At 45.6% G+C, this 12,575-nt stretch overlaps 1 protein-coding gene across 5 annotated transcripts in view; it reads left to right on the top strand.

The window, feature by feature from the left end:
- Nucleotides 1–12,575, top strand: part of Styxl1 (serine/threonine/tyrosine interacting like 1) — a 52,351-nt gene that overhangs the window by 21,754 nt on the left and 18,022 nt on the right. For 3 of the 5 annotated variants that reach the window (XM_076840783.1, XM_076840782.1, XM_076840784.1), the window contains 3 exons: nucleotides 3,299–3,360; nucleotides 6,680–6,827; nucleotides 11,834–11,979. In XM_076840783.1, coding sequence (XP_076696898.1) covers nucleotides 3,299–3,360; nucleotides 6,680–6,827; nucleotides 11,834–11,979 — 356 coding nt within the window. Of the gene's footprint in view, nucleotides 1–3,298; nucleotides 3,361–6,679; nucleotides 6,828–8,960; nucleotides 9,131–11,833; nucleotides 11,980–12,575 lie in introns of those variants that run through there. The other 2 variants (XM_076840785.1, XM_076840786.1) reach the window with 2 other exon arrangements.

The following is a 12,575-nucleotide window of genomic DNA, read 5'->3' as shown; positions in this document are numbered from 1 at the left end:
TTAAGTTAAATATCTCTTCTCATCTCTAAAATAATTTTTAAATGCTAAAATTTTAAGGAAGGCAAACTCTTCAAGTAATTTGCCATTAAGTGTAGACTCAGTTGATAAATCTTAATAAGGAACTAAAAATTAACGTGAAACACAGGAAAAGCTGGACAAAGCAGTGTTATTATACTATCATGGCCTTTCAGTTAAAGACGTAAACTAGCAGCCTGAAATGTCTCTTGGTTTAGTATATTAACTGCCTAGGATTTTCTAAAATTTATGCCGTAGCACATCAGCCAGGTGTGGTGATATGAATCAAAAATAAAGCAAGAAGCTGCTAAGTGGTACATGCCTGTGATCCCCACTACGAGGTAGGTGGAGGAAGGAGGATCCCAAGTTCCAGGCCAGCATCAGCAATTGAGTGAGACCCTGTCTCAACCTAAAAAAAATAAGAAGGGCTGAGTTTAAGCCCAATGGCAAAGCACCCCTGAGTTCAATCTCTATGACTTTCCCCTTAACTCCTGGCAAACATGCCCTTTTATAGTTTGATAGCCTCTTTCTTAGAGCTAAATAATATTCCATATTCAGAGTATATCACAGCTTGTTCACTCACCTACTAAAGGACATTCTGGTAGTTTTCAAGTTTGTGCCATTGTGAATAAAGCTGCTATGAACGTTTGTGTGTAGACACAAGTTTTCAACCCATTTGGGCAAATACCAAGGAACACAATTGCCGCAAACAGCTTGTTTAATCTTGCTAGAAACTGCCAAATTTCTTACAAAGTGGCTTTATCATTTTTGCATTCCCAACAGCAATGAGTGAGAATTCCTGTTCTACATCCTCAACAGCATTTGGTATTTGTCAGTGTTCTGGATTTGGGCCATCCCAATAGGTGTAAGTGCTCCCATCATTTCAATTTGCAATTCCCTAATTAGGTTAGATGTTGAGCATTTTTTCATATGCTTGCTTGCCATCTGTATGTTTTCTTTGGTGAGAAGTCTGTTCATATCTTTTGTCCATTTTTAATTAGTTGTTTTCTCACTGTTGAATTTTAATGGTTTGTGCATAAGAAAATAGTACTGTATCAGGTATGTATTTTGCAAATATGTCTTCCCAGACTATGTCTTCTTTTTTTCTCTTCCTTCTCCTCCTCCTCATTCATCTTTCTCCTCCTCCTCCTCCTCCTCTTTTTCCTCCTCCTCCTCTTTGCTCCTCCTTTTTCCTCCTCCTCCTCCATCTTCCTTCTTCTCTTCCTCCTCCTTCTTCCTCTTTCTTCACCTCCTCCTCCTCTTTTTTTTTTTTTCTTTTTTTCCTGTAATGCAAGGTTGGAACCCAGGGCCTTACCCATGCTGGGCAAGCACTCTGCCACTGAGCTGCATCTCCAGACCCTTCTCATTCTCTTGACAGTATCTTCTGCAGAGCTCGAGTTTTAAATTTAAACAAAGTCCAGCTCATCAGCAATTTCTCTTGTGGATTGAGGCTTTGGTATTGTATCCAAAAAATCATCACCAGACCCCAGCGTATCTAAATATTCTGCTGTGGTATCTCCTAGGAGTTTCACTGCTTTTCATTTTACACTTGAGTCTGTGATCTCTTCTGAGTTAGTTTTAGTGAAGAATGTAAGGTTTGTATCTTGATTAATTTTTTTTTTTGGCTTATGAATGTCCAATCATTCCAGCATTATTTGTTGAAAATGCCATCGTCTCTGATGTCTTGCCTTCATTCCTTCGCAGGTTCTGTTGATCACTTTCTGGATTCTGTTCCATTTCTTGGATCTATTTCTCTGTTATTTTCCAATACCATACTGCTTTGATCAATGTAGCTGTAAGTGCCTAGAGAGGTTGAATAATGTCAGTTCTCTGGCTTTGTTCTTTTCCCTCCATATTGAGTTGGCTTTCTAGGTTTTTCTCTCTCCATAACCATGTGTTTTTTAAAAAATTTTGTTCATTCATCTTTCCATAGCAGTTGTGAAGGTGACCCCACAGAAAGGTTTTGTGATTGTTCCTGACCTCAAAATTTCAATGGTCTTGAACCAGTTTTTTTTTGGGGGGTGGGGTTGGGATTGAACCTAAGGGTGCTTTACCACTGAGCTATATTATTCTCAGTCCTTTATTTTTATTTTCACACAGGGTCTTACTAAATTGCTTGGGGCCTTGCTAAATTGCTGAGGCTGGCTTTGAACTTGTGATCCTTCTGCTTCAGCCTCCTAAATCTTGGGATTACCGGCCTGCACCACTGGGACCAGCTCATTCTTTTTTTATTATTATTATTATTTTTAGTTGTAGTTGGACATGATATCTTTATTTTATTTATACATTTATTTTTTTATGTGGTGCTGAGGATCGAACCCAGCGCCTCGCATGTGCTAGGCAAGTGCTCTACCACTCAGCCCCAGCCCCAGCCCCAGGACCAGCTCATTCTAAATGTAAAGTCTCTCCCACAGTTAGACCCCAGGGATTACTTGCCTGAAACAAAATGGGCACATTTGCCATAGTTTCTGTGCACAAAACAGACCTGATTCAGTTTCTTGTAGACAGAGATCTTTTAAGTCTTTAATGTAAGGCTCAATTCCTATTTCATGTTCCTCCCAACTATAAGGAAGATCAATACCTCCCCTTATATCCTAACATGGCATTATAAGGGCCTCAACTCATAGGTTCTAGCCTGAGTTTGGGCACTTAGTGTGAGCTCGCTTTCACTTTGATTTCTCCCCTACTGCTTCCCCTGACCTTTTTTTTTTCTTTGCATTTCTGGAAATAGAACCCCAGGCCTCATGCATGCTAAGCAAGCTAAGTTAAGCTACATCTCCTGCCCTTTTCATTTTTTGTTGCTGCTGCTGTTTTGAATTTTTCCAAGTGCAGTAGCAAGTGACTGTAATGATCCTGTCTCAAAGTTAAAAAATAAAAAGGTCTGGGTTGTGGCTCAGTGGTGGGGTACATCTGGGTTAAATCTTGAATACCACACAGATACACAAATTACTTTGAGACAGGGTCTCACCAAGTTTCCCAGGCCGATCTTGAACTTGTGTGCCTGGCTCCTAGTCCTCCTTTTCTAGACCCAGAGAAAACTCCATCTAAATCAGAAATAGGAAGTCTTATTGTCCCATAAGGGGATTGTGGGTGTGAATGTAATAGGACTGGGGGTCACGAAGTGACAGCCCAGAGTAATGAAACTATATACCTCAGATTTTAAACAGATAGTAACTATCACCTGACTTGCCAAAGTATGTTGATGACAAAGTAAGTACTGTAGATAGTCTGGTCCTGTGTTCCTCTGTAAATCCGGTTCTGAGTTAATCCCTTTTCTTTCCAGATGTTCGTTCCAAAAGGGAGTATGATGAGAGTCATGTGATCACAGCCCTTCGTGTGAAGAAGGTACGCACCTGAGTCAGCATCTGGGGCAGGCTGGTGACCTTGGTGAGGGTGTCCACTAGGGTCTCCTGTGGGACACTAAGCAGTAGGTACCCCAGAATATAAGACACTCTTGATTCAGTGTCCCCACCCTCATGGAGTTTCTGTTCTACTCAGTGAGCAGATGATTAACAATAGCGGTGGGCTGGGGTGTGGCTCAGTGGTGGCACACTTGCCTAGCATGTGTGAGGCACTGGGTTCGATTCTCAGCACCACATATAAATAAATAAATGAATAAAGGTCCATCAATAACTAATTAAAGAAAAAAACATAGGGGTATTACACTAACCCAAAAGTGTAAGCTCCTCCTTCCCTCCTTCCCTTCTTTTTCCTTCTCACATTCTCACAAGCAACTGAGCCCTGTTACTGGCACCGTGATCCTCTCCTGTTTTGAGGCCTTCTCCACTCCCCTGCAGGTGTCCTCTCTCTTAAGTCGTGGCCATACCTGGAAGATCCTCTCCAGCCTCTGAGTCCTGGTCACAGCCTCTGCCCTTGACTTTGAAGTTCTCTCTCATTCTGGTTTCTTCTTTTCCTGGTTCAGCTACATCCTTTCCTTCTGCTGCCTGAAGGTATCTTCCTGGTCTCTTTCATGCCTGTCAGGATGCTTTCCTTCACTCAGGCTTACAGCTTCAACCCTCCATATCCAGTTAGGGTCCCGAGGAGTTTACTTCTAAAATTTTGTCCTCCTGTCCTGCCCTATTGCCAGAGCGCCATATGCATTTCATCTCTGGCTCTTTTTTAACATATAGCTCAGCTTGGAGCATGGGCCTTGGCATGAGTATTTTTCCGGAATAAGCTTACTGTCTGCTGCCCTCCCTCTTCCCTATCCCTGTGCGTCATTTTCTGTTTATTTTCTCCCTGGAGTTTCAGTTCTCTGACTCTCTACTCCAGCAGCCTTTTTTAAGGCCTTCTCTGCTTTTTGTATAACCTATTCTGAGCCTCTCTGTCACGTATGGGTCTCATTTCCCAGCTGTATGGGTCTCATTTCCCAGCTCAGCACTCCTATCTGTGTTCCCTGGTCTCTGGCAACGTGCCAACTCTCTGCATCCCAGCCTCTGGGGGCTGCTCATATCTTTTCCCTTGCCAGGTTCTTCTGTCTCTAGAAGCCCACCCTCATCCTGTGTCTACATTTTCTTCTCCGAGTGCCATCTATTGGGCCCTTCCTGAACATACTTCTGATTCCTTTAGAGAAACAGGATTTCTCCCGTTTGTGTTGCAGAGAAACCTATTAAATCCCTCCTTCAGGTCTTCTGCCAATCGGGAGTTCTACCTCAGGCTAGGCTGCAGAGGCCAGAATCAGGTTCAGGCTGCCCTGAGTCACAGGGCTCATGGGATACTGTCAGCAAGTGAGGACCAGACTCAGCTCTTCTCCAGCTGTTGGAGAATTGGGCCTCCCAGGAAACAGGCAGCACCAAGACCCCCCTTCAATGCTGATTCCTGTCATCAAGTCAGAAAGATTTCAGACATGTTGCTCAGAGTAATAGTCAATGAGTTTATTAGCAGGAATGGGAAGGGGACAAGTAGATGCTTTCATGGAATAGGGTTCACTCCAGTTTTATTTGGGATCCCAGAGAAGTTTCCAGAGAGTCCTTACCAGGTCCACCTCTTGTCTGGTACTGACAGCAGGATGATATCAAACTTTCAAGTTCCCACTGACATGACCACTCTAGGTCTCTTTGGCCCATGCTGACTGGTTCTAATTGGAATCTGTTCTTACAGATTTTATGGTTAGGGGGAATTATCCTTATCTCCGTAAATTCCAGGATCTGGTCTCTGTAAGGGTCTCCTCCTTCAGGGAAACTTGGGTTCTTCTTATCAACATTATTTTGGACTCTCATTTTCCTGCAGATAACAGGTAGTTTGCTGAGGAATGTAACATATCATGTCTATGTAAGCCAGGCAGGGATGCAGGTGAATTGCTTCTTAGAAAAGAAAGCATGTGGGGGTCGGCACAGTGAGCCCTTCTACAGAATTATCCTCGTCATCTCATGTTCCTACTGCTCATGCCTGTCCCTGTCACAGGCAGGCCTCCTCAAGCTCTGGAACATCTTGTAGGTTCTGAGCCTTCTAGTGCTGTGGAGATTACATCTCCTCCCTAGGTGACCTCATCCCCTCCTAGGTGATACTGTCTCCTCCCTAGGTGGCATCATCCTCTTAGCAGTCAGCATCTACTGTTCCTTGCCCTGTGATCTGCATTACGGTTATTCCACCATCCCTACCTCTTCTGGCTTCTGTTTGCTATCCATTAATTTAAGCACATTTATGGCCTATCAGGTACAGACACTATTGTAGATGCTCAGGACACCTAACAAGGACCCAGATCCCTGCTCCCCCAGAACTTATAGCTGACCAGGCAGCCCTCCTTGTGGCATCCACTTGCTCATGACTTCCACTCCACTGACCTCCTGACTGCCACCTTAGGAGTGGTTTTGGATTGGGGCCTACTGCCAACCACTCTCTATATGAGAGAGAATGTCACTAATTCAGCTGGTCATGGTTACTCCAAATCCAGGACCTGATAGGCTGTGAGCCCTTCAATAGACCAGCCAGTCTTTAGTTGAGTACTTGCCTCTGGTCTGGCCCACTGAAGCTGGTCCTTCTTAGAAGGGGATGTGGGTATGGAAGATTCTTGGAAGTCAGCATATCTCCACTCCTCTTGAAACATGGGGGAAAGGCTTTACAACTGATCGTTCCACTAAAAACTAGAGAGACAGCTGAACACAGTGGTGCACAATTGTAAACCCAGCAACTCGGAGGCTGAGGCAAGAGGATTGCAAGTTGGAGGCCAGCCTGGGCCACTAAGCAAGACCATTTCAAAAATTAAAAGGCCTGGGGAGTGTAGCTCTGTGGTAGAGTGTCCCTGAGTTAAACCACCACTATAAACAAATACCACCACCTAGAAAGTCAGAGACTGGTTGTTTAGTGAGGAAACTAGGTTTATTCAAAGTCAGTGAAACTTGAGGAAAATAGAAGAGAACTTTGTCTCAAATCTGCATCTTCATGTACAGGGTCAGGGAAAGATTTATAAGGGAAGAGGAGGCACTTGGGACAAAGTCAGAAAATATACATCTGCAGATTTAGTAGCTAGTAGCTCTCAGCCAGAGGAAGTATAGGATGCAGAAAAATAGTTATCAGGAAGTCACTTTTAATTTCAAAGTGTCTGTTTCCAGCAGACGTAGGGGGTTGGGGTATAATCTTTGCTTCCAGCTCCTTCTGGGGCTGACATGTAGGACATCCATGCTCAACCAAGCTGCCCACCACCTCACCTCTGTGTTTTCCTTAGAAGGATAAAGACTACCTCATCCCTGAGTCCGTGGACCTGGAGTGTGTGAGATACTGTGTGGTGTATGACAGCAACACCAGCACCCTGGAGATGACCTTAGTCTACAATGAAAACGAGGATGATAATGACTTTGACAATTCTGGCCCAGGTGGGTTTTTCCAGCAGTGGCAAAATGATAGGTAAGGATCCTAGTGGGGACAGGCTATAATCCCAGCAGCTGGCAGGGACAGGACTATAATCCCAGCAGCTCAGGAGGATTGAGTTCAAACCAGCCTCAGCAACTCTGCGAGGCCCAGCAAGATCCTGTCTCTAAATAAAGTATAAAAAGGGGCTGGAGATGTGGCTCAGTGGCTAAGTGCCCCTGGATTCAATTCCTAGTACCAGAAAAAAGTTACTACTTACTATGTGCCAGGAGCCATGATGCCAGGTGCTTCACCTGGGCCAATTTGTGAAGTCTGCAGAGCCCTCTTGTGAGAATGGTAATGCTGAGAGCCATGAGACGCGTGAGACTTTACCCTCCATACAAGATAAGTCACCTGTGGCAGTTACATGTACACTATCAGAGACCTGAGACTCCTGGGTCAGACACAGGACTGGGTTATTCAGAACAACACAAGGACCCAGAATGTCAGCATTGTCCTGTACTGGTTCTCTAAGCCCCAGTCCCCACAGGGTTAGGTGAAGAGGGCCAAGTGACACTTAGAACTACAATGGGTTGCCTTATAGAAGAGTCCTAAGCTTAGGGGGCCTGAGGGAAGGAAGAATGTCCTGTCTTCCAAAGCTGTTACGCAAATGTCTCCTGAAGAGATAGCCCAGGACAAAAGCAGCCAATGTCCCTGTTCACAGGACACTGAATGGAGAACTGTCTCCTAGCAGGTACATCATTCCCATTTTACAGAGGGTTGAAACTGGCCCAGAAAGGTGAAGTAACTCACCCAAGATCCTGGTGAGTTAAGATCTATTGCTATGGAGCTCATTTCTCCAAACCGAGACACTGAAAACATCAAACCTTAATTATCTTCCTCTTTCTGTGGGTCCAGAATTCAGGGACCACTCAGCTGGAAGGCACAGGGTTTCTTGTGGGCTGCTGTCCTTGGAAGGTTTGGGCCAGGATGATTGGCATCCAAAATGACTCATTAGTCATGGCAGTAGCCAGCAGGCCTCAGCTCCTTGCCACAGAACCTTTCCTTGGGATTGCTTGAATGGCTCGCAACATGGCAATGGGTTTCCCCCAGAGTGAGGGGTCTGAGAGAGGGGGTTAGAAGGGGTAACCATGTGCCTTTTATGACCTGGTCTCAGGACTCGGTCACCTCTGCCATGTTCCAGTCACTAGAAGTAGGTCATGAAGTCCAGCCTGCACTCAAGGGACAAGCAGGTAGTCTTGACCTTTTTATTTATTTCTTTTGACGTATTTGTTATTGGTGTATTATAGTTGCCCATAATGGTAGGATTTGTTACATATTCATACATGTAATTTGGCCAGTGTCACTCCACAGTATTTTCCCTTTCTCTTCCCTCTTCCCTCCCTTTCTTCTATTCTAATGATCTTCCTTCAATTTTAATGAGACTCCCATGCACCTCTTTTTCTTTTTCCTCCTTAGCTTCCACATATGAGAAAAATATATGATCCTTATCTTTGAGTGTGGCTTGTTTCATTTAACAAAATACTCTCAAGTTCCATCCATTTTTCTGTAAGTGACATAATTTCATTCTTTATGGCAAAATTAAACTGCATTGTGTGTATTTACCACATTTTCCTCATTAACTGATGGACACCCAGGGTGGTTTCATAGTTTGGCTATTATGAATTGTGCTGCTATAAACATGGGTCTGCAAGTATCACTATAGTATGATAATTTTAATTCTCTAGGATGAATACCGAGGAGTGGTTTAGCTGAGTCATAGGATGGTCCATTCCTAGTCTTTTGAGGAGCCTCCATACTGATTTCCACAGTTCCAGTACTAACTTACAATCGCATCACAGTGTGAAAGTGTTCCTTTTTCTCCGTATCCTCTCGGCATTTATCATTGTTTGTATTCCTGGTGACTACCATTCCAATAGGCTTGACATTTTAAAGAGGTGTTTAAAAGACTCTGTGGACAAATTTCCAAACTATCACAGCTCCTAAGTGGTGGGGTCACAGTTCAAGCCTAGGCAGTTTGAGACTATCCTGTCTGCCAAGGCTTGGATGGTTGTGTTGGAGAAGAACATGGCTTAGGGCTGGAGGGTCAGTTCCAAGATTCTCAGTTGAAATTCTGAAGCTCCACTGTTCTCTTTTCAGCCCCTGGCCATCCCCTGGCACCAAGAGATCTGCTTCCTCTGACTCAATAGCTGATGTGGGTGGGTATAGTTCCAGGGCACTCCCACGAACTGCCACTGGATGGAGCTAAGCTCCCACCTTCAGGAAAGCCAGCCTTTCAGGCTTTCTTTCCACTTGCTCTTTGGCCATGGTAGGTCCCTGCTTCCCCATGCCTGTCCCACTGAACTCTAGTGTACAGTTCTTGGTTTATGGGATTACAGGCTGGATCCTGAAGCCCTAGGAAATGGGCAGTAAAGATAACCCTGCTTCCACCTTGCAGCTGAGTGCACTGTGCCATGGGTTCCCATGCCCCTTGGTAGGAAGCCACAGCTGCACATACAACTCTCCCCTCACACAACTTTGCTCACTTAAAATGGCATCTTGCAGGTAAGTGCTAAGTTTTTTGGATATAAGGTCATTTCAGGGTTCCTCTCGCCACCCCACTTCTCTCTGTTGTTAAGTACCTGTCTCCTCAGTCCCCAAGGAAACCTGAGCACAAGGCTCTTCCTCATATCCCAGCAGCAGGTATGTGAGGTCACGGTGCAGTCCTTTCCTGCTGGCCATGTGGGCCTGTGGACATGGGGCTCTGTCCTCACTGTGCCCAGAGCTGTGATGCCCGTGACTGATGGACGTCTTGAGCAGCCTCTGTACCTGGCAGTATGCACCAGTTGCTCCTGGGGACCCCCACCTTGTGCCCTCTGCTCAGGCTCCCCACCCAGGCTGCAGATCCCCTGGGCCTTGCTGCATCTCTCCTTGGCCTTCAGTGTTGGTTCCACCACCCACCATTTCTGCTGGGGACCACCGAGTTCCCAGGGGGAGATGGGCCAAGCTGTTTCCAGCGCGAATGTGGGCGCCCTGCCTGTGGGTTTCCCCCCAGTCAGTGTCTTCTTAGAAACTGGTCTTGGCTTCTGTACTCAGAGGGCTTCCCCATCTTGGAGGAGAGATTTCTCTCATGTTGAATTGTCCTTCCTTGCAACAGTGGGGTTATAGATTGCGAATGTGCTCCTTGACACAGGAAGAAAGCTTTGGGGCTTCCTTTACCTCTCTCAGCAAAGCCTGGCTTTGGAAGGAACCCAAGGAATTCAACTCAAAGCTGCCCCTTTAATCAGGGACCTTGATCTGGGTATGTTCCTTCTCCTTTGGAAGCAGCGAGTGCCCCAGTTCAGAGAGGAAGAAACTAATGCCAATGGAGAATTCATGATCAATGGGAATAGAAATGAATGAAATTGACATTGCAGAAATATTAACTCCATCACCCCTTCTAGTGGAAAACTCCACTTCCCAGTAATGGATTGAGGCTATTATGGAGGTACCCCCCCACTTCTGAGCAAGTGAAGCCTGACCGTTTCTGGCTACTGGAAGGCTACCTAGGCTCTCTTAGCATCCCTGACTATCCCCTGGGAGCTGGCCTTCCTCTGGTGCTGATCCTGTTGTCCCTAACTGAATAAGCCTCCAATGGGTCTCGAGAAGCAGCCTAAAGGTAAGAGTTATGCGTCCTGAGAAACTCTACAGCTCCCTGGGGCCTTCTGACCTGCCACCATTTGTGGCTCAGGAGAGTCATGACAGGCATCACATGACCCATTGGTTGGACTCTGACTTCTGAATCAGACCCCATGGGAGGCTTTAGCCCATGTCTGTACAACTGCAGGTTATGTCCCAGCCTGGTTACAGACTCCAGACTTGTCCTCCAAATGTAGTTCCTCCAGACAGGTCCCAGGCCACTATGTCCTGAGCAGTCCCTGCTGGAAGTGTCCTTGTCTCCCAGATCTAAAGTTTAGCATAGAAGTCAGAGTTCATACCCGACTCCTTCTGGATGGCTGTCCTGAGCCTGCTAGCCAACATTACTCTTTCTGGGTCTGCTAGCCAACATTACTCTTTCTGGGTCTGTTCCTGGATCCATGTATTCTGGCTTAGCCTTAATTATGCAGAATTCCAGTCCCATATATCTGATTTGCATACAGTCTATCCTGTAGATCAGCGAAGGTGTTAAGGTTAAATTGATGTCAAAACCACTGTGAAATTTCATTTTATACACCAGAATGGCCATGTGATAAGAACGTAGAGAAAGGAGTCCTCAGGCATTACCTGCCAGAGTGTGAGATGATGAAGTTGCTTCAGAAAAAAGTTGGATGTTTCCTCAAAGGATTAAGATAGATACTCCAAAGACATGGCGTCTGCATGAGAACTTGTGCATGAGCTCGCACAGCATCATTCACAGTAGCCCAAGGAGGGAATAATACATCCATCCTCAGATGAGAGGATAAAACCAATGTGGTAAATCCATGTGGTGCAATGAATGTTAGCCATTGAAAGGACTGAAGTATTGATACATCTGCAAGAGATAAATGCTGAAGAGACTATAGCAAGTGTAGAAAACAGACACACATCATGTGAATGACATGCTTCCGTTTATATGAAATGTCCAGAATTCATGATATGTGGGAAAATTAGATAAATAGAGCTTGGAATAACCAAAGCTACAAGTTTGGGGGTAACAAGAAAGTGACTGATACAGGGTTTCTTTTAGGGATGATGAAAATGTGCTAAAATTGATTGTGATAATAGTTACACAACTGACTATACAAAAAGTCACTGAATCATATGCTTTAAATGGGTGAATTGTTTGGTATACAACCTGTGGCACACATATGTTGTGTATATATATATATATACACATACACAGCTTACAGAAGATCCACCTGATGGTAAGTTGCCTTTAAAATTTTAATTGTTACATTCCTCTCGTTTATCCTTTTCGGCTTCCTAAATAATTGCTTTTCAGAAGACAGAGTGGCTGTCTAGACAGATGGTGAGCACAACACAGGACAGTCACCTCTTTGGTGTCCATTCTTAGAACTGGCGCTTGGACCTGCCGTGGAGTGTGGCAAAAGGCTGAGCAACTTCACCCGCAACCCTGTGCATATCCTGAAAGGGGGCTACCAGCGCTTCTCAGGCCTGTACCACTTCTTTAGGACCCAGAAGATCATCTGGATGCCCCAGGTGAGGCAGAGGGCTGAACAGAGGCTAGCTTGGCCAGGAAGCATGGCTGGGGACTAAGGGGTGGAAGGCAGGGAAGGAGGAAGAAGAGACGGGAACAGGGTGGGGAAATGAACTGGTGGCATCCAGGTCATGATCGTGAATTCATCGCTGTCCAGGAAAGGCAGAGGCCATTGGTGACAGCATGGAGTTCATCCTCTGTGTCTGGCAGCTGGTGAATGGGACCGTTCTCACTCTGATCCAGTCGGATTCTGGGTGCTGCTCATGGCCTCTGTTGGTGGGTTTCTTGGGGCCTCATACAGCCTTACCCTTGCCTCTTCTGTTGCTGAGGATCTCCCAGCGAGCCAGCTGTGACCCTTTTACCCTCTGCCAGGGTTCCCTCTCAAATTCTCTTCCATCACTGAGCAGCCCTGACCCCCACCATGTCCATCTTCTTCCCCTAAATCCTGGCCTGATCCACAGGGGAGTGTGCTGGTGGGAAAAGGGGCCTTGCAGACCTTCCACAACCCTCCCTGCCCTGCCGCTCTGCTGCTCAGTGGGCTTGTGTGACAAGGCAGGACAGCAGTCTATGGTCAGACCTGTTTCTAAACCCAGGGTAT

Source organism: Callospermophilus lateralis, chromosome 19, assembly GCF_048772815.1.
Source record: "Callospermophilus lateralis isolate mCalLat2 chromosome 19, mCalLat2.hap1, whole genome shotgun sequence".
In the NCBI taxonomy this organism is placed as follows: Eukaryota; Metazoa; Chordata; class Mammalia; order Rodentia; family Sciuridae; genus Callospermophilus; species Callospermophilus lateralis.
The sequence above is the reverse complement of the archived record's forward strand: the minus strand, read 5'-3'. Positions and strand labels throughout refer to the sequence as shown.